The following is a 26,577-nucleotide window of genomic DNA, read 5'->3' as shown; positions in this document are numbered from 1 at the left end:
CCGCCGGGGTGCAATTTAAGGGCGACCCCATCGGCAGGTATACGTATAGCAGCGTCGACATGACAATGCTACCGAACTCGTCGGCGGGACGCGCCCATGGCTCAGGGCAAAGCCGGATTTGCGGTTAATTAAGCCTTGTGCGCACAGATTGCCAATCTCCCACGGGGCGACCAATCATACGGATTAGACAGAAGCATCCCCCCCCCCTTCCCCCCACCTCATCGCCGGGACGCTGGGGCACATGTGACGCGAGCTAGCGTGCGTGATCACCTAATATAAGGGGCACCGGTGCACGGGCTCTGGAGTCAACGCGCCGCAGAGACCAGCAAAGTCCTTCCGCCGGCCATCAGTTAGCCCGTCCTTCGCTGGCCGTCGTCGTGGTCGTCATGATGGGTGGTGCCCTGGTGCCGGCTCGCCTGCGATCTTCATCGCTCGTGCTGGTGGCTCTGGCGCCACTGGTGGCTCTCGCGGCGGTAGTGGCACCCCCCGACTGGACCGCCGCCCTCGAAAACATGGAGAGACGGGTGAGCGAGCTCTGTGCTCGAGTAGCGACGAGTGCTCTCCGGCGAACGGTATTATACGATGTGAACGCGCGTCTTGGCGAACACGAAAGACTCCATAAGTTGGTTCAGTCTTTCTTTCTTCTATTTTTATTTTTCTAGCTGAATCGGCGTCGGCGCGCGTCTTGTTGAATCTGCACACGATGCCTCTGTGCGGACTGCGACGTGGACACAGGCTGATGCTTAACGAAATTACAGTAGTGCACTTGTACGCGCTAGCAAGAGTGATAATATCGTGCCGAGTTTCGCTTATTTCGTTGTTGTTTTTTCTTCTTCCAGCTGCTAGTGGTCAGCTGCATATCAATTGTAGTGATTATATGGGCGCAACTGGAGCCGACATCCTTGTCGAGCTCAGTGATAGAAGCGTTGGCCGCGGCTCTTGGCTTTATGGATAGCCGGCTAGAATACAATTAGAAACGCCTTAATGTGGCGCCCAATGTCGCGGCGTTTTAAATTGCTAGCCGCGCCTGTTAATATATGGAAGACAAAAAAAAAAAAAAAAAACGTACCGTGATGTCAGTGAAGGATGAACCGGGTTACAGCCACAGGCACGTTTGTCAGGCCTTCTGCAACTTTCTGCGCGAGACGAAATGACTTGCTTGCTAAAATTGATCTTTTTACTTCTTATGCTCACATAAATTTTGCCTTATGCTTAGATATTTGATCATTCATAGATGTAACATTAAACATTTTAGGTAATATTTGCAAGATATTTCTTTTCGCCGTACTTTCTCCAAAATAAATCGAGAATAACAGCCTTTTCACCGCCCGATACATGGCTGATCTCTCAGAGTGAGTTTCGCCATTTCGCTAACGAACAGGAACAAGGCTAAGAAATTCAGCTGGTCTTCCACCATTACGGCATCGCTCACAATTCGTATTTTAATTTCAATATTGCCATCAATTACGGTGCCCTTTTCTCATCATAAATTGCGTTCCGTCTTATGTATATACAAGTCTCTTCTGTTTAAGAGTTATGAAATTTTTGAAAACCGCTTGTGGCACATAACCCAGTCTAGCGCCTTAAGCTGGAAATTTCAAAAAGGGGGACAATATTTGCATGAGAAATCGCAGCATAATCGATTAAATAACAAAATCTCACCAATTATGTTTTAGCTAAACCATTTAGCACATATAGTTAAATCAATTTAGGAAGGCTTACCAGGTCACGTTCGCTTTGAACGAATTTCGAAACAAGCCCTAGTTAATAAGTGTCGCCGAAATTTCCATGACTTGCACTGCTGGTCCACTTGTTTTAACAAAACGCGTCCTTAAGCAGTCTATAACAAATGTAACTGGAACACCAAGGTATTTCATCGCACAATTTGTGAGCGTATATATAGACCTCGAAACTGGTGCAGGCTTCAAGTTTCCTTTTTGCATATCCCTTGCGAACTAACCGGCTGAGTTCCTAAATTGCACTCTAAACTGATTATTTGAAATCACTTCTGCAAATTATTCAAAATTTGTTCGAAGTGAGTGTGCCTCTAGAGCTCACCGGCTACATTTAGTAAATTGCGATGTGCGTTAAAGTGATGAGGTAAAATGTCTTTGAGTAATCCAGTTCAAGCAATTTAATTACGTTACTTGCCACACGCAATTTTTTAAGCATTCTGTTACGATTTAAATAAGGTGCCCTATAAACATTCCGCGAGGGTATCTCATTTTTCGATGCGGCCCCGCGTATACCGTAAGATTACAGAGAAGCAGTTTATGAAATCCACGGACCTCGGTGACAGAGTGCGGGCGTTGTGAGTAAGCCCAGGCGTCTGCGTTACTAGCGTCTCTCTTTCTTCTTGCTTTTCATCCCCCTGCGTGGGGTAGCAAACCAGACGCGCCGTCTCGCTCACCTCCCTATTTTTCTTTTCCTCCCACTCCCTCACGAGAGCAAAGTGAACTAAGTGATGCTAAAATGCAAAGCCGGCCCTGACAGAAAAGAGTATTGAATTTCCGTTGACGATTTGTTGAAGTATTTTTGACTCAAGTGAAATTCAATAGAACTCCCAACTCTCAGTGGGCCAGCACAATGAGCTTTCAATAACACTTACGTTGTGCATTGCTCAACAAGTTTTCCGTTGACAACGTTCCATTGATTTCTCGTTGAATTTCTCACATAAGTAGCGCGATCGAATGAAGTAAGCCGGGCAGCCGAACTAACTGTCAGCGGTATACGTTCTGATTTTCGCTGCCATCAGAGGCCGAAGATTCACATTTTTGAAATTTGAAGGTCCCTGTCCCACCTCCCCTAATCTCCCTCCAGAAAAGAGACCCTACAAGAAATCACTGACAGCGTTCGTGTAATCACTCCGCGCACGTGTAGCCTTCCGCTGTTAAGTGCATATTTTAGGATGACGCACCAACTAGCTCAAGCTTACGCTTTCGTCTGTCCACGAACTATCCACTGTGCGTGCCTTTGTTGCGCTAATACCCCTCATCAGTTACCCTGGCTGGCATCAGCAGACTTTCATGCCTTGGTCAATGCAAGCAGAAGCAGACGTGGTACTCACAGTTGACCGGTTTCTGAACTTGTGTTTCGAACCTATCGGTACGTCGATGCGCGGATCCTACTGGTGCTTACCAAACTGTATATTATACGTGGATGGCATCGCAAGCTATCACGCCGATACAGAGCCTGCGGAAAGGTGACCTGGCGTAAACTTACAATGTTACGTTATGGCAAAAAATGCAACAAAATGCTGTGTAAGCTTCATTCGTCTGCGGAACTGTGTGAATACTACGGATGCGGCGAACTATACGTACTTCAACTCTGCATAACGTGGCATTTAACTCAACGTTTACCCTTGCGCCATTAAACACAACACATCATCAACTCAACGTCTTCACTCTCGGTCGTCAGTATAAGCGGGGGCGGTAAACCTGCGAAAACGAAGAAAGAGAGAGAAGGGCAGCTGACGGTGTTCGAGCAATGCTTTCAAAAGCTTGCACGGTGTCCTGGCCTTTCCGTGCTGACCATTAATCACGGGAGAAGAGGCCAAGGCAATTAAAACCTCGGAATTCTTCCTGGAATAAATTGCTTTCAAGGTTGCGCCGGGCTCTGTGCACTAGCTTTTTGTTCTCAGCTCATGTTTCGCGGTTTTTAGCTGTGTATGAATACATTTTACCATCTTCTTGTGGGAGTGTCCCGACGCGGATTTTTAGACATAATTTTTCTCGCGAACTGTGCTAATTGAGAATGCTATTCCAAAGTCTTGGATGAGGTTGAGGATAGGTGGTGCTAATGGAGATAGCGATACGACGCTTATACTCGCGTTAGGAAAGGGAGGAAAATACGCCTCTTAGCATTTCTTGCTCACCACGCGTTTACCGCGCACAATATGGAGGGAGAAAATGTCCTGTAAATTCGCATCCCGAGCGCTGTATGGGTGCTTTCGTCTGTGGGCGTGAACTTTCTGGTTGTTATTAAAATATGGTACATGCGTCCAACCATTGTTATACTGTGCCGCGACGTATTCCGATATTTGTATGCAGCATGCATGACATGGTGCGTGTCTCGCGGGATGGCAGTATCCATGCACTGGTCTAAATCTAGCAATAAAGACGTTAAGCCGGGTTAAGTAACGTTTCGGTCGGCCGTGCTACGTATAATTGCGCAAATTGCGTTTTCTTTTTCCTGTATCATATGCGCACGCTAATGTGCTAGCTGATCTCTGACGCAGCTGACATTTTTTGCTATATCGCTCACGTGACCTCTGACGCTGCTGACATAGTTTGATACATTGCTCACGGTCGGGATGTGTTTTGGCGGCATAGAAACCACAATGCCACTGCTCGTACCATGACGATGAAACGCTGGAGCCGCACGCTTCCCGCATGCAGAGATAAGACGCCATTAAACGAGCTGTATTAGGTACAACAAGTACTCTTTATCGCAAGACTCTAACGGGCAAGTGACTTCGTTATTAGCGGTACTTCGTTATATTTGGAAGTGTTCTAAAGGAGTCATATAGACAGGGAACTCTGACAGCGCATTTATAAGTGCGCACGGTAATGGCTAGATGACAACGAAAAAAAAAAAAAAAGAAATCCTCACCCCCCCTTCCCCATGCAGCTGCCTCATCCACGTCAGTCAGTCCTAAACAGAGATGCCACCGATTGGCGCAATAGCCTTCGCAGTGCTCTTTGTTTCTCCAAATTGACACGAAGAAAACCAAAGTGGTCACCGTCCTTGTTGAATCGAACCACGCGTGCGAACCTCCCGCTTAGCACTTCGTACTATATAAGCGGAGTCCGGCACCACAACAGTTCGAATAAGCCGGTCTATGCATCTCCTGCATTCGGGACCACGAACAAAAAAAAAAAATCGAATAAAGCGAATTTCTTATAACGAGGGTTTACTTACATTCCACTTCAGGGCGGCTGAAAAGTGTTTGACCTGTAGACCTGACGAAGTGAGAGCAACACTCATACCGTGCTCCTATGTGTCTCGGCCGTCCGTCATGGTCCTTCCGCGCACTGTCGTTATATTTCGCTTCCTTAAAGAGATTCGCAGGTGTCATGCATTCGTCACTGAGCCGGCCCCCAGTATACGCAGTATCACATGCGCCACAGTATACTGCGGGCCACGTTTTAATTCAAACACCAGCCATTTCATAGTCACGTTCAGGTATGGCACTCGCCGTGGTCGCGTAGCCGCTATGGCGTGGCGCTACTAAGCCCGAGGACACGGGTTCAAATCTCGACCGCGGCGGCTGCATTTTGATGTGGGTGAAATGCAGAAAAGCCGGCGCACCATGCATTTGATGTACGTTAAAGAAACACAGGCGGCCGAAATTAATCCGCGTTCCCCCACTAGGGCGTACCTCTTAACCATATCGGTGAATATGGACTACATTGTATTCTAAAGGAGTAAAAGATTCAGCAAGGTTGGAGAACCTTTCCTGTGCCACAATGGTTCAATTAAGTCAAAGAAGATACATTGAAATCCGTGACGTCACAATGACGCACCGATCCGGTAGTTCTGGCACGAAATATTAAAACGGAAGGAAGTTTGGCCTTCATTTTCTATGTTGTAGTGTCGCGATGCAGAACACGACGTGTAGACAAGAGACGATGACGAAGAAGTGCTGCTGGGGCGCTTCGGCCGTCGATCATCGTGTCAGGGCTCACGCAGCGACTGTTGCGGAGCTCCATGATGGTGTATACCCAGCACCTCCACCGAAATGTCGCGAGGTGGAGACAAGCACGAATGTTGTTTATGCAAGCGAATGCTGAAGGCACCAGCTGACACTAGAACATAGCGGCCGAAGCGCCCCAGCAACAACACTTCTTCGTCATCGTCTCTTGTCTGCATGTCCTGTTCAGCATCGCGACCATATTAAACAACCTCTTACCGCGAAATTAAGAATAAAAGAGTTTCTAAAGAATGATCATCAGTCTACTTTGATTTAGTCTTTCGCCTTAGTGTCCCTTTAAAGGGTTCTTATGAAGAGGAACACTAAGTTAAGCTTGATGGGTAAATTCCACTTCTGGGACGCATAGAATGTCGGTTTTAACGTGCGCGGAGACATGGATATGCCAGAAATGAAGCAGCAAGAAAATACTGCCAGCGACGCCACCTTGTAGTTAACGCGCTGTACACACAGCTCTCTGCAAAGTCATTAATTTGGCAGCGTCTGCTGGGGACTGGTTGAGCGAGAGAGAGAGAATAACCTTTATTAAAAGAGCACACGGCATATATTACCGATAAAATAAGGGTTGTACGTTGCTTTCCAGAGGATCGAACCAAAGGTTCCACCTAGCGAGCTTTTATAAAATTTGGTGCAGAAGAAACGACCCTGACACGCGAAAGTCCATTGAAATTTATGACGTGCATAGTGACGTTCCGAAGCTGCGATGGCGTAATTTAAAAAAGGACATTTCGACGTTTGATTTCATCGGTATACTAACCATGCTTTTCCCGTGAAATAACTGAAAATGGACACTGGAAAGAGACCCCGTCTAAATATATTTCACCCGTCTAAATATATTTAATGTTGCTCTTTGTGTCCCCTTAAGTACCTATATTTAGCGTAGTAAGAAAGTTGCGAGGAAACTCAATAGAGGACGGCGTCAATGCTGAGATGAGCTTGGATTGCAGGCGATCTCTTGGGGCTCTGCAGCAGGTCGCATTTTTAGCCCTGGTGGCAGGTCCCATATACAGGTAGAAGGTGGCGGTATAGGTCATCCATCGTAGCTGCGGCCGCAGGAAACACGTGACCCGAGAACCAAATGCGATCCGTGCCCCCACCGTGCTGGCTCCTCGCTGGTTTCGCGGAAAAGACCCCGGCTCTCGCGGTGCCTGCGGGTTAATCTCCACGCCCACCGGAAACTCGACGGCGGTGTGTGTGTGTGTGTGTGGGGGGGGGGGGGGGGGGGGGGTGTAAGCGCATGCATTTCGCTTGCCCCGTTAGTTCGTCCTAACACTTTGACGGGCCTGGTCAGCTTCCCTTCTGTTACTGATTAGAAGAGCGCCGTATATAGTTCTGTTAAATGTAGTCATCGCCATTTTTGTTCTACACCTCCTCCTGGTGGTTCAGCTGTACGGCGTCGTCCGTTTCACGAGGAATGCACATAGTTAACATGGTGATGTGGAAAACCTTTTTTAATGCAATTAGGAATTCTTAGAACACTTCACGAACTTTAAGAGATTTACATATACCGAGTGTCCCAGCTAACGTTAGTTAATTGTTCAACGAGGAAAAAAAGAGGAAAAAGAGGGGGATAAATTATAAAATATGCGCTGTTCGGTTTTCAGAGGTCTGGCGGCCGAACACTGTATACAAGTCTTAGGATCAGTCAAACTTTGTCTTCCACAAGACATTGGGGAAGATGAAGGCTTGAAAAAAAGTGGACATATACAGTTGAGGAGTTTCGAACCCCCGTTCACTTGACAGTCAGGGTAATATTGACATACCTTGATCGTACAGTGCGTAAAATAACAGTCAATGGATATCTATACAGTGTTACATGACATAATTTTCCAATATTATACGGGGTGATCATTTTTAAGTTTTACGGAATTTTAAAGCATCGCCTGTTGCCGGTAGCATAATTCGTGTCCTTGAGCTGTGTTAGTCAAAGAGGCAGACTTTACTTGCACGGAAAATCAAAACACATATTGAACGGATTAACAATGATTCGCTAATTAACTTCTTAATTCATTACTTCGCGGCACATATTGCAATTTAAGGATTGCAGCTGGTGAGTTTTGAGATATTCGCCATCAAACTCGCCTTAAAAATGCACTGTTGTTCCACTAATAAAATCTAAAGCTCCAGTGATATAAACCCTGAGAGTTTGATTAATATTTAATTTAAGAGCGTTATATGAATGGCTGCGAAATAATAGGGTTTTGTCATCAGCGTGGCTAGGTTACGTACCTAGCATTAATGCTGGTGTTTGTGATAACGTTAACGTCAAAGTTAAAAAGGAGCGGCCCAAGTATGCTTCCTTGAGGAACACCTGTATTAACCGGTTTATACGTGGATGCGTTGCCGTGTACGTTGCATTCTTTATTGGAGATAAGATGTTGTTAGTGCTAGAGACGTATGTCTCGATTACTGTATGATTCAAGTTTATGTGATTTATACTATTGAATGCTTTTGAAAACTCAATATGTATATATACCTGCATTTAGTATGTTATCTTCAAAAGCTTTAAAGGTTACTTCTTTTTGTGCAAGACGGGCGAGTTCTGTCGATGTTCCTTAACGGAATACAAATTGTGTAGGGCTCAGCAAACTGTACTTATTTGCGAACTTCCTTATGCGGCTGTGAATTAGTTTCTCTATACCTTTAGAGAAATCTGGTAGTAACAAAATCGGACACTCAATCGCTAAATTATTTTTGTCCCCTCCCTTATGGATAGCGACATCTTTTGAGATTTACAGTTTCTTTTTAAACACACCTGTAGAAAGTATGAAACTCTATATGTGTGTGTTAGCTGTAGGCACAATTAAATCAAGAGCGTATACTTAACTGGTCTAATCTGCACGTTGTGGATGTTGCATGCAAGGCTATTTCTGAGGGAATGGTGGCATGTTGAATGCCTCACTCTCATCGTTGGGATTGAGATATAAGCTGTCAAAATTACTGTCGATCCCGTATCTAGATATCTCCGAATGTCCGTATCTAATCTCTTTCGAGCCAACGTGGGTCACTTGGTGTGTGCCGGTCACCAATCACAAAAAAAATCCCTTAAAAGTTATCCGGTGCTGTGCGGAATTGAACCCGCCGCATACATATTCAGATAATCTTGTTTGTATGCATATATTCAGACGCGCGCGGACTTGGCGGCGGCGCCCCCAGATGGCGCAGCGTTTTCAGAGGGAAGCGCGATGAGATCGAGGGGGCCTGGTTGCTGTACGCGCCTTACACGGGACTCGTTTTCGGCGGTGCGATACGGTGTGCCGCTACATTGCTTCAACGCTAATCGTATTAACGCCGACTGGTCATCTTAAGATTGTTTCGGCAGTATTTTCTTTTTTATGCGAGAGAAACAATGAGACCTGCTAGTTTATGTGGAGAAAAGTAAGATTGGGGAGAATAGAGAGCATCAGCGTTATCCGCACTCGACATGTGGTGACATGAGAAGCGTATAGCGGAGCCGCTGAAGTCATCGGACAGCATCAGCAACGGAAGCTTCTGCGTTCGATTCCCGACTCGGCAATCGTGCAGGGTTGTCGGCGCATTGACGTTCCCTTGCTTTTGCAGCATCATAGTTGTTCATGAATGATGTCTGGCAACAGCGTACTAAATGCGTGAACGGTGTTTGGGGCTACCATGCGAAATATAAGCAGACCCCATAGGAGGGCTTCTGTGAAACCTGGTTAGCACCAGGTCTCACCAGGTTAGCTACAAGTCTCTTGCATCGCGGGTGAAGTGATGATGCGTCTTGCGGGTGCGTACCGACATCGACGTATACATACCAGGGTGCTTCACGGTGCCACTCGCGTAGCACGCCGAAAGCGTCCACGAGGTGCTCCACGCTCAAACGCGCGCTCGTTTGATGCCGCGGTGCGACGGATCGCGCAGCCGTGACGGCGTGCGTGACGTTGTCCCTATTACGGGGCATAAGCAGCAGCCTCCCTCCGCTGCTTGGGCGCCGGAGGGACGCAGTGAAAAACGTGACTTTTTCGTGATGTTTACCATCCCTGCGTCACTTTGTTTTCGTCTATGCCGGCTGCGCTTGAGTTGAGCTGCGAGAGTGAGATTGGGAGCAAGGGGTGCCTTCGACTTCTCTCGGCTTGCAGTGCTTGCAGAGCTACCGGCCCCCTCCTCTTTCTGTCTTCTTCCTTTTTTTGCAAAGGTAATTGGTCGAGTGGCTGTGCGCGTCATGGTCCCGTGGTTGCGCGTGCTCCAGAGAGGGAGCAAACCAGACTAAGCTGCGTTGCATGCAAGGAGAGCTCGCCCGTTTTGGATCGCTCGCTTTCTTTTTCGGCCGAGGCGAGACGAGATGCGCTTTCCTCCCTCAGAGCGGCTCCGATTTCGCGGTGGCGACGTTTTTCTGGCGCTGCACAGCGAGCTGGGACATGCAGGTTTGCGTGGTGGGCGGTGCATGGAGGGTGACCACGGGCGCTCCTCTTCTGCCTTTCTTTGTTCCTTTCCGTCGTCTCGCGGAACGGCGTGGACAAACCAAGTGTTCGCTGCGCACGTTTCCCCGTTGGAAGTAACGATAATGCGCTGGGAGCGAAAGACAGCGTGGATCGATGATGCAGGGCATTACCTCATGTTAAGAACGACCGCGCATGATTCAATGATCGAGTTTGTTTGATGGCATTGGAAAAGTTGACCACCGTGGTTATAACATATGATTGCCATATGGACAGATATCAACAAATGAAAGACAGTACAACAAATGAAAGACAGACGGCGACACATTAAGCGCGGGATGCAAATGAAGCAAAACCTATCTCTCTCTCTGTCTCTCTCTCACACACACCTATATATATATATATATATATATATATATATATATATATATATATATATATATATATATATATATATATAGTTGAAAGATAGCAATTCCTGGCAACCGTACAGGTATTTGAAGAAATCCACATTGATAAACACAACAAACTTACTTTAGAAGTTTCGGCCACGGACCGGCCTTTATTAATAAATAAATAAATAAATAAATAAATAAATAAATAAATAAATAAATCAGTCACTCAGTCAGTCAATCTTGTCGTTCGGAATCTTCTATGGTCCGGCGACCGTCTAGGCGACCGTCATGTTGAACTTGCGACTTCCTTGTTATGTCCAGGTACGCAGCTTAACGAAGGTCGTTGGAATTGTCCCTGAAAACCGGACAGTCGCTTCCAACAATTACTTTGTTATGGGTTATAAGCATCTGCTCCGGCCTCAAGGTCATTTTCTATTTCCATTAATTATTAACTACGGTTGGGAAAGCCCAACGAGATGGCTTAATCACCTCACTGTAATTGCTGACTGCAATCAACATTCCACAGCATCGGTGAAAGCGTTTAACTAGGTCGCACGGCGGAGGGCTTACGGCAGACCTAATCGTCTCTCAGCGAGGAGCTGTGGAAAGACAATGAGTACCGACCACATATTTAGTGAAGTAATCAAATGGTATACCCTATCTATACACGGCATTGACTACACGTTCTATTTGCACTATTTGTCTTCGACGTGATTATGAAGGTGAAGCTGTGTAAGAACCGCGGTTGAATGAGAAGCGATGACCGGTATGAACATACGACGTGAATGTCGCACCAGCAAGCCGTGCTTGCTATAAAATGTCGCCATTTAGAGCAGCGCGCCGCAGTTAATATGTAGTACGTCATGCGTCGTGCACCGCGTGTAATTTATTGCGCATTGGTCACAGGCCACGTGATTCACAGTTCCTCTATCGGCAATAGAGGACGACGTGTCAGCCGCTTACTGCGAATGCGGCTTATACCTTTGGATTTGCATCAGTTTGGCACATAAACGCTAAGGTTCCACTTGGATAAGGATGTCTTATTAACGTGCACGCAGTCATTGACTTGCCGGTCAGTTCAACCATGCATGTGCGCTGACTGGATTACTGCAATTCTCGGCCTCACATCAGCGCCCAAGGACTAGCGTCGGTCAGTAAGGATTGTGAAAGCGTTTGCGAGTAACTAAAACAACTGAGGTCATTGAGAATTCGACCCCAGACGTCCACGCTTACGGCGAACCCGACTTAATACAGTAGGCTGCGAAGCTTCGCATGTGGCTGCGTATGTGCCTTACAGTCCTTATCGCAGACATGTGCGAAGCAATAAACGAAGTGAGTACATGCGTGCCACGTAGAACGACATCTTTGCCTTCGTGTATAAGCACTATAACACTCAATATACACCTTGCCACTGATAAAAGCGCTCTCTCTCAGACCTCTAGTAAACAATACCATGGCTGGTCACTCTCGACAGAATGCCCTGATCAAACAAAGAAGAGATCCCTATCCTGCTCGAAAGCGTTCTCACGCGGCAGGTGACAACAGAACCGCCTGAGCGCGACTTCTCCGAGCTGGGGAAAAAAAGAAGAGAGAGAGAAGTGGAAGACGCACAGGCGCTTGCCTGCAGCGGCGGTGACACCTCCCATAAAAACGGCGCTCGTAAAACATAAAGCACGTTCGCGTCAAAAAGCCGCGCAGGGCGAAGAGCAGGCGGTGTGCGCGGAGGCGCCCCGAAAAGGGCGCCTATCGCGGGCCCCAATCTCTGTACACGACCGCGGTGCGGTAAGAAGAGGCGTAAAAATCTCGCGCCGGATCACGGCGCGCGCATTGCACGCCGCGGGACCCGTTAGAGCCGGGGCACGCACGAGTAAGTAGTAGTGCGATGCGGCGCCGGCCAGCACACCGCCGGCCGACTGGCCAGTGTCCATACAGGCTGCTGCTGCTGCGGCACCGTCGTCGTGCAAGCACACCACCGGCCGCGGGAAACAACGGCTGCGTTCGCGCGCGCGGCATGCCGGCACGCCGCGCAATCGCTGCTGCTGCTGCTGGCGCGCGCCGTTGCACGTTCCTGCACGGCTGCAGCGCCAACACCGGCGGCGCAGGCAGCACGCGTCGGCGCCTTGGCGTGCGTGAGGCGAGCGCGCGCGCGCGCGGCTGCAGGGAGATAAGCACGCAAATGAGGCGGCGCGCCGAGCGGTTGCTCCAGTGAAGCGTGATGCTTCGCTATCGGTTCCATTGGGCTTATTTGGAAACTGGATAATGGCTCCGAGGACGAGGAGGAAGGAACGAGTGAGACCCCGCGCGGCGCTGCTCGCCGAACAAGAAAGAGCGTTTTGTTTTGGCTGGAGGAAAGAGAGCTTCTCCTAGGCATCGTGGGGCTGCTAATATAGTGACCTTGCGAGCCGCAATCAGAGTTCTTTAATTTCTTAATTTATTTTGACGTGCACGTATTCCGACCGGCAAGTGAGCAGTCATTTTTCCCCGAGATTCCGGCCCAACTGCGTCAGCGCTTTTATGTTGCTGCTGTCGCTTTCATCGCGTTGTTGTTCTCGTTACCCTCGAGTGATCTTCCTTTCCCCCTGCACAGCCGAGGGAGATTAAGGATTTCTGTTCTTTCTTTGCGCGTATATAACATGCACACACTATATATAAGCTGCGCTTTTGGGCATTCGCCCGTGCGATGTCGTAAACAAGGGACGAGTTTCAAAGGCATCTGTGAGAACTGCCCGGGATACTGCTCGAACTTTGCGAGGTTAGTGCCACGGGTTCTGTGCAGTAAACTGAGTCTTGCAGTTCGCTCTAAGTGAAATGCGTAGCAGGTAGGCCGGTACTGGGCTCAGCTTGGCCCGTGGCTTCATATTCAGAGGCGTGTATGCATGCTGCAGTCGACTCGTCCACGTAAACCATATGCTGAACTTCGAGAAAACAAAGAAGGGAGAAATGCTGTGAAGTAACCGACTAACCGGTGTACCCATGCAGGTATTCCCTTGAGATATTAGTGATTTTGGCACGTTGCTTTCTCTCTCTCTCGACTACAGTACCGCAGCCAGTTCGACTTGTATAAACACATACACGATCTCGCTATGATCTCTTGGCACTGAAGTGCTGGCACAGAAGCCCCGTGCAGTAACGGGCTTTTTTTTTTCTTTTTTTACTTGGAAGCTGGAAGCGTGAACACGTTGCACTTTGACAGAGCGGTTAAGGTCTAGCTGAGGGGCTAGTTTCGTGAGGTGTACGGAGCCAAGATTTTCTCGTTGTAGGTGTTCAAATTTGCACCTGATTGACCGGTGCATAGAGAAATCGCTTAATACTCCCACTGAGGCCCTGCAACGCGTTCTGTTTAATTATGCGGACGCAGTTAGAATGTGGTCGACCGCGGTAGAGGATTAGGTGATGAGATTAGATCATGTGCAAGATATACGGCAGGATCATTTTTATGTTTTATGGAATTCTTTAATATCGCCTGTGGCAGATAGCATAATTCCTGTCCTTGAGCTTGATTATGCGAAGAGGCGTACGTTGCTAGCATATTCAACTAATTAATAAAATCACTAATTCGCTTCTCAATTAATTACTGCACATGTTGCAATTTACGAAATGTAGCCGGCGAGCTTACAAGACGTAGGCACTTGAAATGAATTTCTAGGATGACACCAGTTTCGAGACAATATTTCCCAAAGTGTAGAATGAAATACGTGGCCGTTCGAGTTCCTTTTGGGCTTCAATGCATAAAAGAGCGTTTTGTTAAAAAAGTAAGTGAAACAACAGTGCATTTTAAGGGCAAGTTTAATGGCGTATATCTCCAAATTGGTCACATTCTGGAAATTCACTCCAATGGTATACGCCTTGCAAACTCACCGGCTTCAGTTCGTAAATTGCATTATGTGTCGTAAAGTAATTAGATCAGAAGATAATTAGTGGATTTTCGTTAATTAGTTGAAAATGTGTTTCGATTTCTCGTGCAAGTGATGTCCGCCTCTGAATAACCCATCTCAAGGAATAGAATTACGTTATCTGCAACAGGATATGTATATATTATTTAATTACATAAAACTTAAATATGGTCACCCTGTAGATTACAGTCGACTGAGGCAGTACGCGTCTAATTCGAGGTCGCTGGAACGGGCCTCCGTCCTTCAGTGGGCGTACAATAGGTTGCTGCTACCGATGATGATGACCGTTGACATTCTGATCGTTCTCACCTTAATTCTCTGTCACTGCCTGTCTCTATTATACTAATGCAGATTAGTATCAATCAATCAATCAATCAATCAATCAATCAATCAATCAATCAATCAATCAATCAATCAATCAGTCAGTCAGTCAGTCAGTCAGTCAGTCAGTCAGTCAGTCAGTCAGTCCGTCCGTCCGTCCGTCCGTCCGTCCGTCCGTCCGTCCGTCCGTCCCTGATACGTGCTATTCCCGCCCGGGCCGCACGTATCAGACTTGACACCATCTAACTTTGCGGCCTATTGAAACCCGATGTCGGTGAAAGCTAGGCGCTATTGAACTTTCTACGTTCCAGCAGTTTATGTTAGTAGACTGGCAGTTCCGTCTCCCTATCTCTCTCTTTCTTCGAGCGTTTGCTTTCCTTCCGCCATTCTTGACCTCCCTACCCCTTCCCTATGTAGAGTAGCACTCCAATAGCCTCTATTCAGGTTAACCTCCCAGCCTTTCCCATCTGATTTCTATCTTTCTCTCTCAGGCTCACTCCATCTGACTAAATGACCTTATAGCGTTAGGTCTGCTCCCTTTTCCGCCTCGTTTCATCTCGAACGTACCGCAATGGGATCCGGCGGATCTTTGCACCACGACCCGATACCGGAATTGAGTTTCAGACACGTGAACAAGGAACTTTTTGCATATGCTCTCGCTCCAGTTCTACGCCCAGGCTGGCCTGCTTTTTGTGAAGCGAGTGTGGACTCAACTTCCCAAGTCTGTGATAGATCGGGGACGGGAATAGCGCATCTCCAATTCGCAAGCCGGCGAAGCGAAGTGCATGCACGGCCGAGTGCGCTATTCGGCATCGCTGTGTCTGATGGCCATGGAGTTGAACAGCTTGAGCGAGCCTGGGAATAGAACGGACATTCGAATCGTTCTTACGCACAGACCGCTTGTAAACATGCGTGTGCGTGCGCATAACTCACCCCCGCGTGTGACGGCAGTGACGTAGCCAGGACTCTTGCTGAATTTCATTGGCAGATTCGGAGCACTTCTAAAATATCTTCTTTGCCTTTTCTTTTGGAGCAAATTTTACAATCCTAGATCGACAGCAGATTCACCCTGCGGAGCAGCCGCGGAACCCCTTCACCGAAATGAATGAATGAAATCTGAAGTTTAACGTGCCAAAACCACGATTTGATCATGAGGCACGCCGTATAGCGGGGAACTCCGGGTAATTTTGACCACGAGTGGATCTTTAACGTGCCCCCAAGGCACGGTACACGGGCGTATTTGCATTTCGCCCCCATCGAAATGCGGCCACCGCGACCGGGGTTTGATCCCGCAACCTCGTGCTTAGCAGCGCAACACCGTAGCCGCTAAGCCACCACGGCGAGTTTCACCAAAGTCAGGGGACTCAACGTAAAAAAGCATTTCTTCAGCAGCTATTCACCGGGATGTATACTGCGTGCAGTCAGAGAACCACAGCACTTGACAGCGGGCGGGCGCTTCGTTGTTCTGCTCTGCTATATACAAATAAATAATTATTCACGTCGCTCTTTTGTACCAAGTTTCGTTCATGGGAAAGTTGCGACTAAAAAAGCATTCTCTCTGGATCAATTAAGCATCGAGAAATCCGGCTGAGAGCTTGAAAACGCCCTTTAAACCACCTCTTAGGTGCCCCAGCCAAGCAACAAGAAGTTGTAGGTCTCACTTAGGGAATCTTTCACCGCCACCCAGCTAAATAAAAGAAATTGCAGCAGATCCAACAAGCCGGAATACAGCGTAGCTTTGTGTGAGTGCATAAAAAGTCGAAGTACGAGTTTGTGTTTACTGAATGTTCGCACAAAGTGACACGGAAAAAAGGCTTTATTTACCTTCATTATTCAGGCATTGTAGGAGGCTAATCCAATGCCGTTGCCGTGGATGCGCGAAGACGAGCTTTCTGGTTGTTTATTCTTTCCCCCGCGCGGTCGCCGCGGTTGCGCGGGGGCGAGCGCCATCTGGTGGTGGTGCAAGAAACCCAGCAGCGATGTCGCGAGCGTCCTCCGCTGTGATTGGTTGGCATATTCGGCTAGAAACAGCCACGCGGCACCCACGGTCACGAAAACGCGGCGACGTTCGCAAAGAAAGGTTCGCTTTTAAAGGCTACAGACAAGTCACTCATCGATAACATAATTTTTTTTTGTCACAGCTGCCGCCAGATATTTTTATTCATCGAAATGCGACTGGAATTCGGCAGTCAATTTAGCATCCCACGACAGTGCACGGCCACGCGCTTGTATTGAGCACTATCCGATGACCAGGTTTGCTGCGTATCCGAAAAGCTTGTTTCAAAAAGCACACAAGTGCTGGTGCAACGTGATGAATCATTGCTGGGTAGTCTTCGCATCTGGCTGGGCAATATCGACCCCGCTTGTTCTGGCTGGAGCGGTTTTAAACAAAGACACTAGAGGCAAAATCAAATATGGCTGAAGAGCGATTTTTCCAAACGAAGATTTGTATAGTCACGCAGGAGATCGACGCCCTGTTGCAGCGCTTGTTTGATGCTGGGAATTTTTTGTCTATTTAAAGAATAAAATAGCCAAGGCATTAAACAAAATAAGAAGATGAGCTCGATGGCGCAGCACACACCGCCCCAAGTTCAACGGGGACGCTCATAGCATCCATCCATCCATCCATGCCGATCTGCATGCGATCTTTGCAATTCCTGCATTATGTGATTTCGAGGGCTGTATACGCGAAAGAGCTCGGCCCGCTGTTTAATTCATATTATGTTGACCGCCTGCTCTATAGACTGCGTCTCATTGCCTATCACAGGGATTAGTACAATTCCAGAGGGTGTTTCAGAGACTTTCGTCCATCGCTTTTTCGCGTCGTTTCGGCGTAAAATACGTATACGTTATAACTCAACGCCTTCACCGCTAAAGTTGGAACCGTCGGCGCGGGCTGTCAGTATGTACGCACGAAAGACCCCGATAAGAGCCCAAGGTATCTCGTGAAAAAAAAAAAAAAGTCGAGGCAGTCACGAGGCACTCGCATCCATCTGGCTCTGAACGTTGAGGGAAACGGTCCACATTCTGTGCACTGCTCGACTGTGTGCAAAGGTAGCGCGAAGTAAAAGAAGAAGGCTGGGCAGCCTTTTTGAGACTGCCAGAGCGCGTTCGGGTTTGAGAAGCAGTAAGGCGTGTAGTGGGCGAGGATGACGCGTAGATGAAGAACACAGCGGTGGAAACTGGAGGAGCAGGGGCGTGGAGGCGTCTTCCTCGTGCCACACACGGCGTGCGGAGAGCGTCAGCGCGCGGACGCGCGAAACGCGTCAAATGATATAAAGAAAGCGGCTGGCAGCGGGAGGAAAAGAGAAGACGCGGCTGCATGAGCGCGAGATCGTTTTCGGTTGCTGGAGTGCGACGGACAAAAAATGAAAAGGAAAAAAACGAAAAGCGAAGCGACTACCATGGGATAAATAGGTTCGCGAAAAAAAGAGCGAGTACGACAGACCAAACGAACGAATACGCCGTGGTTGCAGTATTCTCGAAGGGATACCTTTTTTCCCCCCTCATTTTCTCCGCTCTGCTTCTATAGCTTGTGGGATTCTCACCCGTGCTCTTGGGACAAAGAAACGACAGCACAGTAGTGCAAACAATCACAAGGGCATTTATTGCATCTTTCATAGATCGATGCCTGCTAGCCGAGTTGCTATCCACAAAACATGTCGATGGGCGCGACAAATCGCGAAAATCCGACTCACCGCGACCGGATAACGAGCGAATATGTTCGCCCCATGATGGACACCAACGCCTGGTCGTTCGCGCGTACGGTCACGCGAACGGTGGCGCGTTTGAACGATCGTGTTCGTCCATTCCGGGGGTAGGCTTCGCGAGACGGCTTCGCAGAAGCATGGATCGGCAGTATATATCCTATGTATACGGCTACAGGAATCTTCTCCGAGGTTCCCTTATATACTGCCCCTGCAGCCCTTGGTAATATACGTCTTCGCTCTATTAAGAGGAAGCTTTAGCTCGGGTACTATAAATACATATAAAAGGGGAATTCGTTTTTCTCGGGTACCACAGCGCCAAATTTGACGAGGTTTGTTGCATTTAAAAGGCGAACTTAAAGCCTAGTGACCGTTGGTTTCGAAGTGTTGATTTAGGTCGTCAGGTCCTTATGAAAAAGTGGCAGAAATCGAAAATTTTCAGAAAACTATTAAGTTTGCAACTCTGTAACTGAGCATTGAGAAACATTACCACTATTCTGCGAATTGCATCTAAAGCGGACAAAGTTGATATCTTACACATGAATCGCGAAAAATTCAATAATATGAAAATACAGCTTTTGCAGAACTCTTGTACACAACGTAAGACAAAAAATGACACATCGAATTTGTACGCTTTCAGTGACCTAATGGGGGCCGTTTACAGAACCGCGATATCTCTTTGTGATGCAGAATTATGAATTTGTAAACTTCGTGTTCCTATCTTTCCGAACATTCGAATTTTTGAAAATCTTTTTAACAAAACTCAGGCCCTAAATAGAAATTACGCTTCCAAGAGTCACTAGAATTTAACTTTCTCTCTTAAATGCAACGAACTTCACTAAAATCGGTCCAGTGGTTATCTCAGAAAAACGTTTTTGCGTTTTACATGCACTTGAATAGGCCGCGTCGGAATTGGGCCCGAGCTAAAGCTTCCTCCTAAGGTAGTCGTCTGACCGTTAACGACGGGGCCAAGTTCACGGGAGTTCTCTTCTGGGCTAGCACGTTTTCCTTCAAAGCAGCGAACAACGCAGATGACGAGGAAATAATTGTATACGGATAGGAGAGATGTGTTGTGTCCTTCTCGTATATATTTCTTGTTCCGTCGTCTGCGTTGTTCTGCACGTGCAACTTCTCCACTCAAGATGAAAAAAAAAAAAACGGTATCTCTTTGTGGCCGATCTGACGGATGCACTCCTGTCTCCGGTTGTGCAGGGCGGCAGCCTGAGCAACCCGAAGCTGCAGTCCTGGCCTCTGCTGTCGCTGATGCCCCGCGAAGGGGCCCTGGAATCCCTGCACCTTCGCTCGCGCCAGCGGCCCCACGCCGCCTCGTACAGCGTGGAAGGGGACGACGATGGAGGGCTGGACTCGCAGGACGAGTCCCGCCGGGCAAAGCTCAGGGGAAGTGAGTATATACGCGCGCTTCTTAGATGCACCTTCCGGTAATGATCCTCTCTCCATAATAGACGCGCACGACTTCTCGCTGGCTTTAGATGACTTCAGTGATTCAGAAAGCTTTTATTTTGTCTCCTTGCTTTCGTGCAGCGGTGGCGTAGAGGTAGAGTATTCGCCCCGCGTGCAAGAGGACCGTGGTTCGAATCCTGGTGCCGCGCAATTTTCCACCGGATTTTAAAAAAAGAAAATAAGAAAATCCGCGTGTTGATAAAAATGCATGAACAGGCCTGGAGTGCGGCCTGATCCCGGTGACCAGAACCGGTAACGCACTCCCTCCCCAGAGCAGGATTGGCCACCATAGTGCAGTACTTGGCCACAACGTCCTATATGAATACAACAATCAAACCCCGGCCCTCAGTCCCCAGCAGCTGCGAAGCTGCTGGGGACTGGGGACCGCTGCCGTGGTCTGACCACGGCGGCGGTCAGACCTGTGACGCAGCAGAGGGTGCTAAGAATATCTGGGTCCGAACAGCCCGCCATTGGAATCTGAACCTGGCAACGTTTAACGCTAGAACGTTATCTAATAAGGCGAGTCTAGCAGTGCTATTGGGGGAATTAGAGGGCAGTAAATGGGAATAATAGGGCTCAGTGAAGTTAGAAGGACAAAAGAAGCATATACAGTGCTGAAAAGCTGGCACGTCCTGTGCTACCGGGGCTTAGCAGAGAGACGAGAACTAGGAGTCGGATTCCTCATTAATAAGGATATAGCTGGTAACATACAGGAACTCTATAGCATTAACGAGAGGGTGGCAGGTCTTGTTGTGGAACTAAATGAGAGGTACAAATTGAAGGTCGTACAGGTCTACTACGCCCCTACATCCATTCATGATGACCAGGAAGTCGAAAGCTTCTATGAAGACGTGGAATCGGTGATGGGTAAAGTCAAAACAAAATGCACTGTACTGATGGGCGACCACAATGCCAGGGTAGGCAAGAAGCAGGCTGGAGACAAGTCAGTGGGGGAATATGGCATAGGCTCTAGGAATAGCAGGGGAGAGTTATTAGTACAGCTTGCAGAACAGAATAATATGCGGATAATGAATACCTTCTTCCACAAGCGGGATAGCCGAAAGTGGACGTGGAGGAGCCCGAATGGTGAGACTAGAAATGAAATCGACTTCATACTCTGCGCGAACCCTGGCATCATACAAGATGTACACGTGCTCGTCAAGGTGCGCTGCAGTGACCATAGGATGGTAAGAACTCGAATTAGCCTATACTTGAGGAGGGAGCGGAAGAAACTGGTACATAAGAAGCCGATGAATGAGTTAGCGGTAAGAGGGAAAACAAAGGAATTCCGGATCAAGCTACAGAACAGGTATTCGGCTTTAACTCAGGAAGAGGACCATAGTGTTGAAGCGATGAACGACAATCTTATGGGCATCATTGAGGAGTGTACAATAGAAGTCGGTGGTAAATCCGTTAGACAGGATACCAGTAAGCTATCGCAGGAAACGAAAGATCTGATCAAGAAACGCCAATGTATGAAACCCTCTAACCCTACAGCTAAAATAGAACTGGCAGAACTTCCCAACTTAATCAACAAGCGTAATACAGCTGACATAAGGAAGTATAATATGGACGGAATTGAACATGCTCTCAGGAACGGAGGAAACCTAAATACAGTGAAGAAAAAACTAGGAATAGGCAAGAATGAGATGCATGCGTTAAGAGACAAAACCGGCAATATCATTACTAATATGGATGAGATAGTTAAAGTGGCTGAGGAGTTCTATAGAGATTTATACAGTACCAGTGGCACCCACGACGATAACGGAAGAGAGAATAGGCAAGAGGAATTTGAAATCCCACAAGTAACGCCGGAAGAAGTAAAGAAAGCCTTGGGAGCTATTTAAAGAGGGAAGGCAGTTGGGGAGGATCAGGTGACAGCAGATTTGTTGAAGGATGGTGGGCAGATTGTTCCAGAAAAACTGGCCACCCTGTATACGCAATGTCTCATGACCTCGAGTGTACCGGAATCTTGGAAGAACGCTAACATAATCCTAATCTTTAAGAAAGGGGACGCCGAAGACTTGAAAAATTATAGACCGATCAGCTTGCTGTCCATTTCCTACAAAGTATTTACTAAGGTAATCGCAAATAGAACCAGGAACACCTTAGACTTCTGTCAACCAGAGGACCAGGCAGGATTCCGTAAATGCTACAATAGACCATATTCACACTATCAATCAGGTGATAGCGAAATGTGCGGAATATAACTAACCCTTATATATAGCTTTCATTGATTACGAGAAAGCGTTTGATTCAGTCGAAACCTCAGCAGTCATGGAGGCATTACGGAATCAGGGTGTAGACGAGCCGTATGTAAACATATTGAAAGATATCTATAGCGGCTCCACAGTCACCGTAGTCCTCCATAAAGAAATCAACAAAATCCCAATAAAAGAAGGCGTCAGGCAGGGAGATACGATCTCTCCAATGCTATTCACAGCGTTTACAGGAGGTATTCAGAGAGCTGGATTGGGAAGAACTGGGGATAAGAGTTAATGGAGAATGCCTTAGTAACTTTAGATTCACTGATGATATTGCCTTGCTTAGTAACTCAGGGGACCAATTGCAAGGCATGCCCACTGACCTGGAGAGGCAACGTACAAGGGTGGGTCTAAAAATTAATATGCAGAAAACTAAAGTAATGGTTAATAGTCTCGGACGAGAACAGCAGTTTACGATAGGTAGCGAGGCACTGGAAGTGCTAAGGGACTACATCTACTTAGGGCAGGTAGTGACCGCGGATCCGGATCATGAGACTGAAATAATCAGAAGAATAAGAATGGGCTGGGGTGCGTTTGGCAGGCATTCTCAGATCATGAACAGCAAGTTCCCATTATCCCTCAAGAGAAAAGTGTATAACAGCTGTGTCTTACCAGTACTCACGTACGGGGCAGAAAGCTGGAGGCTTACGAAAAGGGTTCTACTTAAATTGAGGACGACGCAACGAGCTATGGACAGAAGAATGATGGGTGTAACGTTAAGGGATAAGAAAAGAGCAGATTGGGTGAGGGAACAAACGCGAGTTAATGACATCTTAGTTGAAATGAAGAAGAAGAAATGGGCATGGGCAGGACATGTAATGAGGAGGGAAGATAACCGATGGTCATTAAGGGTTACGGACTGGATTCCAAGGGAAGGGAAGCGTAGCAGGGGGCGGCAGAAAGTTAGGTGGGCGAATGAGATTAAGAAATTTGCAGAGACAACATGGCCACAATTAGTACATGACCGGGGTAGTTGGAGAAGTATGGGAGATGCCTTTGCCCTGCAGTGGGCATAATGATGATGTAATGGGCATAATGATGATGCAATGATGTAAGTGGGCATAATGATAATGTAAGCTGATGATGATGATGATGCTTTCGTCAGTAAGGCGTTATAGCACATACTGTCTATCAATTCCGCGCCTGGCATTGAAACTGTTTTGGGGAGCAATCGTTTACACAAAACGTATGCAGATAACTTAGCAGGTTAAAAATAACTTGCTGCGGTGGTGCAGGGGCTATATGGCGTTCTACTGCTGAGCACGAGGTCGCGGGTTCAATTCCAAGCCCCAGTGGTGCGAATCGGGGCGAATTCCAGAAACGTTCGTGCTCGTTGAAGAACTCGAGGTGGTCAGGACTAATCCGCAGCTCTCCACTGCAGCGTCTCTCATAGCCCCAATGTTGCTACGGGACAATAAAATCAGTCAATCAATCAATCAATCAATCAATCAATCAATCAATCAATCAATCAATCAATCAATCAATCAATCAATCAATCAATCTACAAATAATTAATTATTTAATTATGAAATCAGCCTAAGAAAAACGCGTGTGGCCATGTCATTCCGTGATGAACATTTAATACGGAACCAACTGAAGCGCAGACCGCATCGTTATGGCTAAATTTTCTGCTGGATCCAATGCTCTCAGCTGGAGCAAAATTAGATATGTAATGAAGCAACCAGTAGATGCTTGGTAAGTGAAAACGGGGACGCCGTATACCAGTTGAAAAGGCGCATCAGTGTTTGCAAAACGTGGGCTATTTCTGGGACGTCAATGATCGACTTTATGATAAGTACATCCTTGCGACGTTCCAGCTATAGCCGTTCGAGCACTCGTGCTGAGGTATTTGTTTGTTTTAGCGAGCGTCGCTGACGTTTGCGTTCAACACGGGATTAAGCAGCTGATAGACTGTAAGGCCAGCGAATGCACCCGCGACTTACGTATAGACCGCCCGCGTTGCGCTATTAGGCTGTTTACATATGCAGGACATTGAAAAAGACAAACGTATAGATATATAGCTATAGCTGCCTCTGTTTGCAGCGTCGTGCACGGTCACGCCGATCATCCACCGATGACTATGTGCTTGACACTGAAGGTGATAACGATGTGACCTCGCATTGCTTTCCCGCACGGCGTGAACTTATATTGAAGGTGCGAGGAAGGACGGTACACGGAAATGACAGACAAAGGCGGAGGAAATATAAAGAGCCAAAGTATGTACCTCTAGAACCGCTGTGTTGAGGACTATTGCATAACTGTTAATTTGCGTACAAAGCAGTGCGGTGTAACTCTGTATAGTCCGCATGACTATTGTATATAGAAAATGGCACTGTTATTGCATGAAGGACCCGAACATTCCACATCATTCAGGACATAATTAGATGTATCCGATTGAGGCTCCAAGAGTTCTAGAATAGCGCAAGCAAATGTTAACTGCTTGCGTATGTACGCAAAGAAATAGAGTTGTCCTCCCTGCGCACATATGCTTCGTTCACTCTTGTTTTTCTATATGGCTTGTAAGATGTTATGCGAGTTTAACGTGTGTAATGTTTACGTACGCTAAGAGGTATAGTGCTGTCAAGCATGGTGGTATCCGGCCGTGTCTCTTGCTCCAGTGTGAATTTTCCTGGATGGTTGATCTGACGCTGTCGTTGATAATAAATGGTGAAATTAGTTTTTGCTTTCTCTCAGCCTACCTGAAAGAAAGCTATGAGTGGATAACGCGCTTAATTTCTGAGATCGTTAGGCGATTCTAGCGTCCATAAACCTGACGAAAACCGTACGCATAAAAACGGCAGGACGTGTGAATTGCCTTGGCTTTGAAAAGTTCGACACGAGCAACCTGATGGCATTCTTTCTTCTAACGTTTTCACTACGTTTCTGTACGTTAAAGTCTCATCAGACGCTTAGCTTTAAACACGACACACTTCGTTTCAAGTCTGTAAAGGCGGTATTACTGATGAACAATCTCTTGCTGATAAGCTCTCAAGACGAGCGAGACCACGCGTCACGTGGTCCAAGCAAGATGGCGCACTTCGCGCTTTAAACGGAAGCAAGCTGCGCGTTTTGGTGCCGCCGTCGCTTGCCTATACTTCTGGAGCTTTGGCTCGAGACCCTCAACTTCAATAGCACAGCAAGGCGATGTCAGTCATCTTTGTATGTATGGGCGAAGACGTCAGACGAGTGTTTGTACTTCACTTTGCCTTCTGATGGCGCTTCTGTTCCTTATGGCGACGTTGTTGCTTTTATCGGATATGCATATCTTTTTTTTTTCTTTTTCAGAGGCCTGCTACTTCAAGATCTGCCCTTTCAACACTCGATCTTTGTATAGCAGCGCCGGGGCGAATATGTAACTCATACGCCATTATGATCCTTGTCATGGAATAAATAAGCTGCCGTGTGATCACAGCACGTCACCGTGACACTTCCGTAACAGGTCTTCGTGTCTTCATTAGCAGGCACTGCGCACCTGCGCTGATGTGCGCCGCCTCATGGAGGCTGGCGAACACGCATGGTATGGTATGAAGAACTGTATTTAGGTCGTGAGGGACCAGTCTGGGACTGATGCGGGCCGCTCCCACGTCGGTACAGAGAGGCCGATCCCCTCTGCCGTCACACGGGCCCTCTGGACAGCCCTGAGTTGGTCCGCCAGCACTTCACTGTGCAGCATCCGCTTCCACCCCTGTTCACCTCGAGAACCATCACCGGCCAACGCCAAGCAGCGCCATGCCTGTACGTTTATTCTGCTTGCACGGAAGAGAGATACGCGCACGACCTCTGCAGCGTCTATTTCAAACAAGACGTACCGTTGGTATGTTGTGCTCACTTACCTTCAGTGATATGACATAACTACAGCATTGGCGTTCCTTGTGAAACATCGTTCAAGGCCATAATTTTCCTACGCTGCATGATGCTTGCACCGTCGGTTCATTTATGCCCCGGGAAATCGACTTCTTTCTCGACACTGTTTTCGTGACTTTCGGGAACGCACTGCTCCCAACACGCTACGCCCTCTGTTCTTGGCTTCTCCACACCACAGCACACATCGAAGCGTTCGCACTCGACTGCACGCCAGTGCCTGTGCGTACGTTAGTATGACGTAATGGACTTCAAAGTTTTTCCACATTGGAAAAGAATCTGCCATAGCACTTGCAATTGCAAGTACTTCAGCCAAAATTATAGTCAGTCACTCTAAGGTTGCGGTGATGAACTTTGCCAGAGGCAGAATTTCTCCCGAGGCGAACAGAATCCTGCAGACCTGCAGAGATAGCAGGAAAATTGAAATAATCTGGGCACCTGCGCACGCCTCCCTCGCTTGGAACGAGGCGGCCCACGAATTAGCTCGAGGACTTACATTCCGGGCTGGTGGGCTAGCCGAAGGCTTCACGGGGCGAGACCGCTTAGTGTGTTACAGAGAGATCAC

General features: G+C 47.6%; 1 protein-coding gene across 1 annotated transcript; it reads left to right on the top strand.

Annotated features, from left to right (window-relative positions):
- Positions 1-288: 288 nt before the first annotated feature.
- LOC126535856 (uncharacterized) lies at positions 289-25,587 on the top strand. The gene is made up of 3 exons (XM_050182695.3): positions 289-524; positions 19,639-19,828; positions 25,437-25,587. The coding sequence occupies exons 1-3, from the start codon at positions 387-389 to the stop codon at positions 25,505-25,507; spliced, it is 399 nt and encodes a 132-aa protein (XP_050038652.1). The 5' UTR covers positions 289-386; the 3' UTR covers positions 25,508-25,587.
- The last annotated feature ends 990 nt before the right edge of the window (positions 25,588-26,577 follow it).

This window comes from Dermacentor andersoni, chromosome 4 (genome assembly GCF_023375885.2).
Source record: "Dermacentor andersoni chromosome 4, qqDerAnde1_hic_scaffold, whole genome shotgun sequence".
NCBI classification, from domain to species: Eukaryota; Metazoa; Arthropoda; class Arachnida; order Ixodida; family Ixodidae; genus Dermacentor; species Dermacentor andersoni.
Note: the sequence above shows the minus strand (reverse complement) of the source record. Positions and strands in the feature narration are given on the sequence as shown.

Coding starts and splice junctions, on each gene's coding strand:
- LOC126535856 (XM_050182695.3), top strand. CDS start 387: ATGATGGGTGGTGCCCTGGTGCCGGCTCGCCTGCGATCTTCATCGCTC. Junction 525..19,638: donor TCGAAAACATGGAGAGACGG/GTGAGCGAGCTC, acceptor CCGGTTGTGCAG/GGCGGCAGCCTGAGCAACCC. Junction 19,829..25,436: donor CCGGGCAAAGCTCAGGGGAA/GTGAGTATATAC, acceptor TTTCTTTTTCAG/AGGCCTGCTACTTCAAGATC.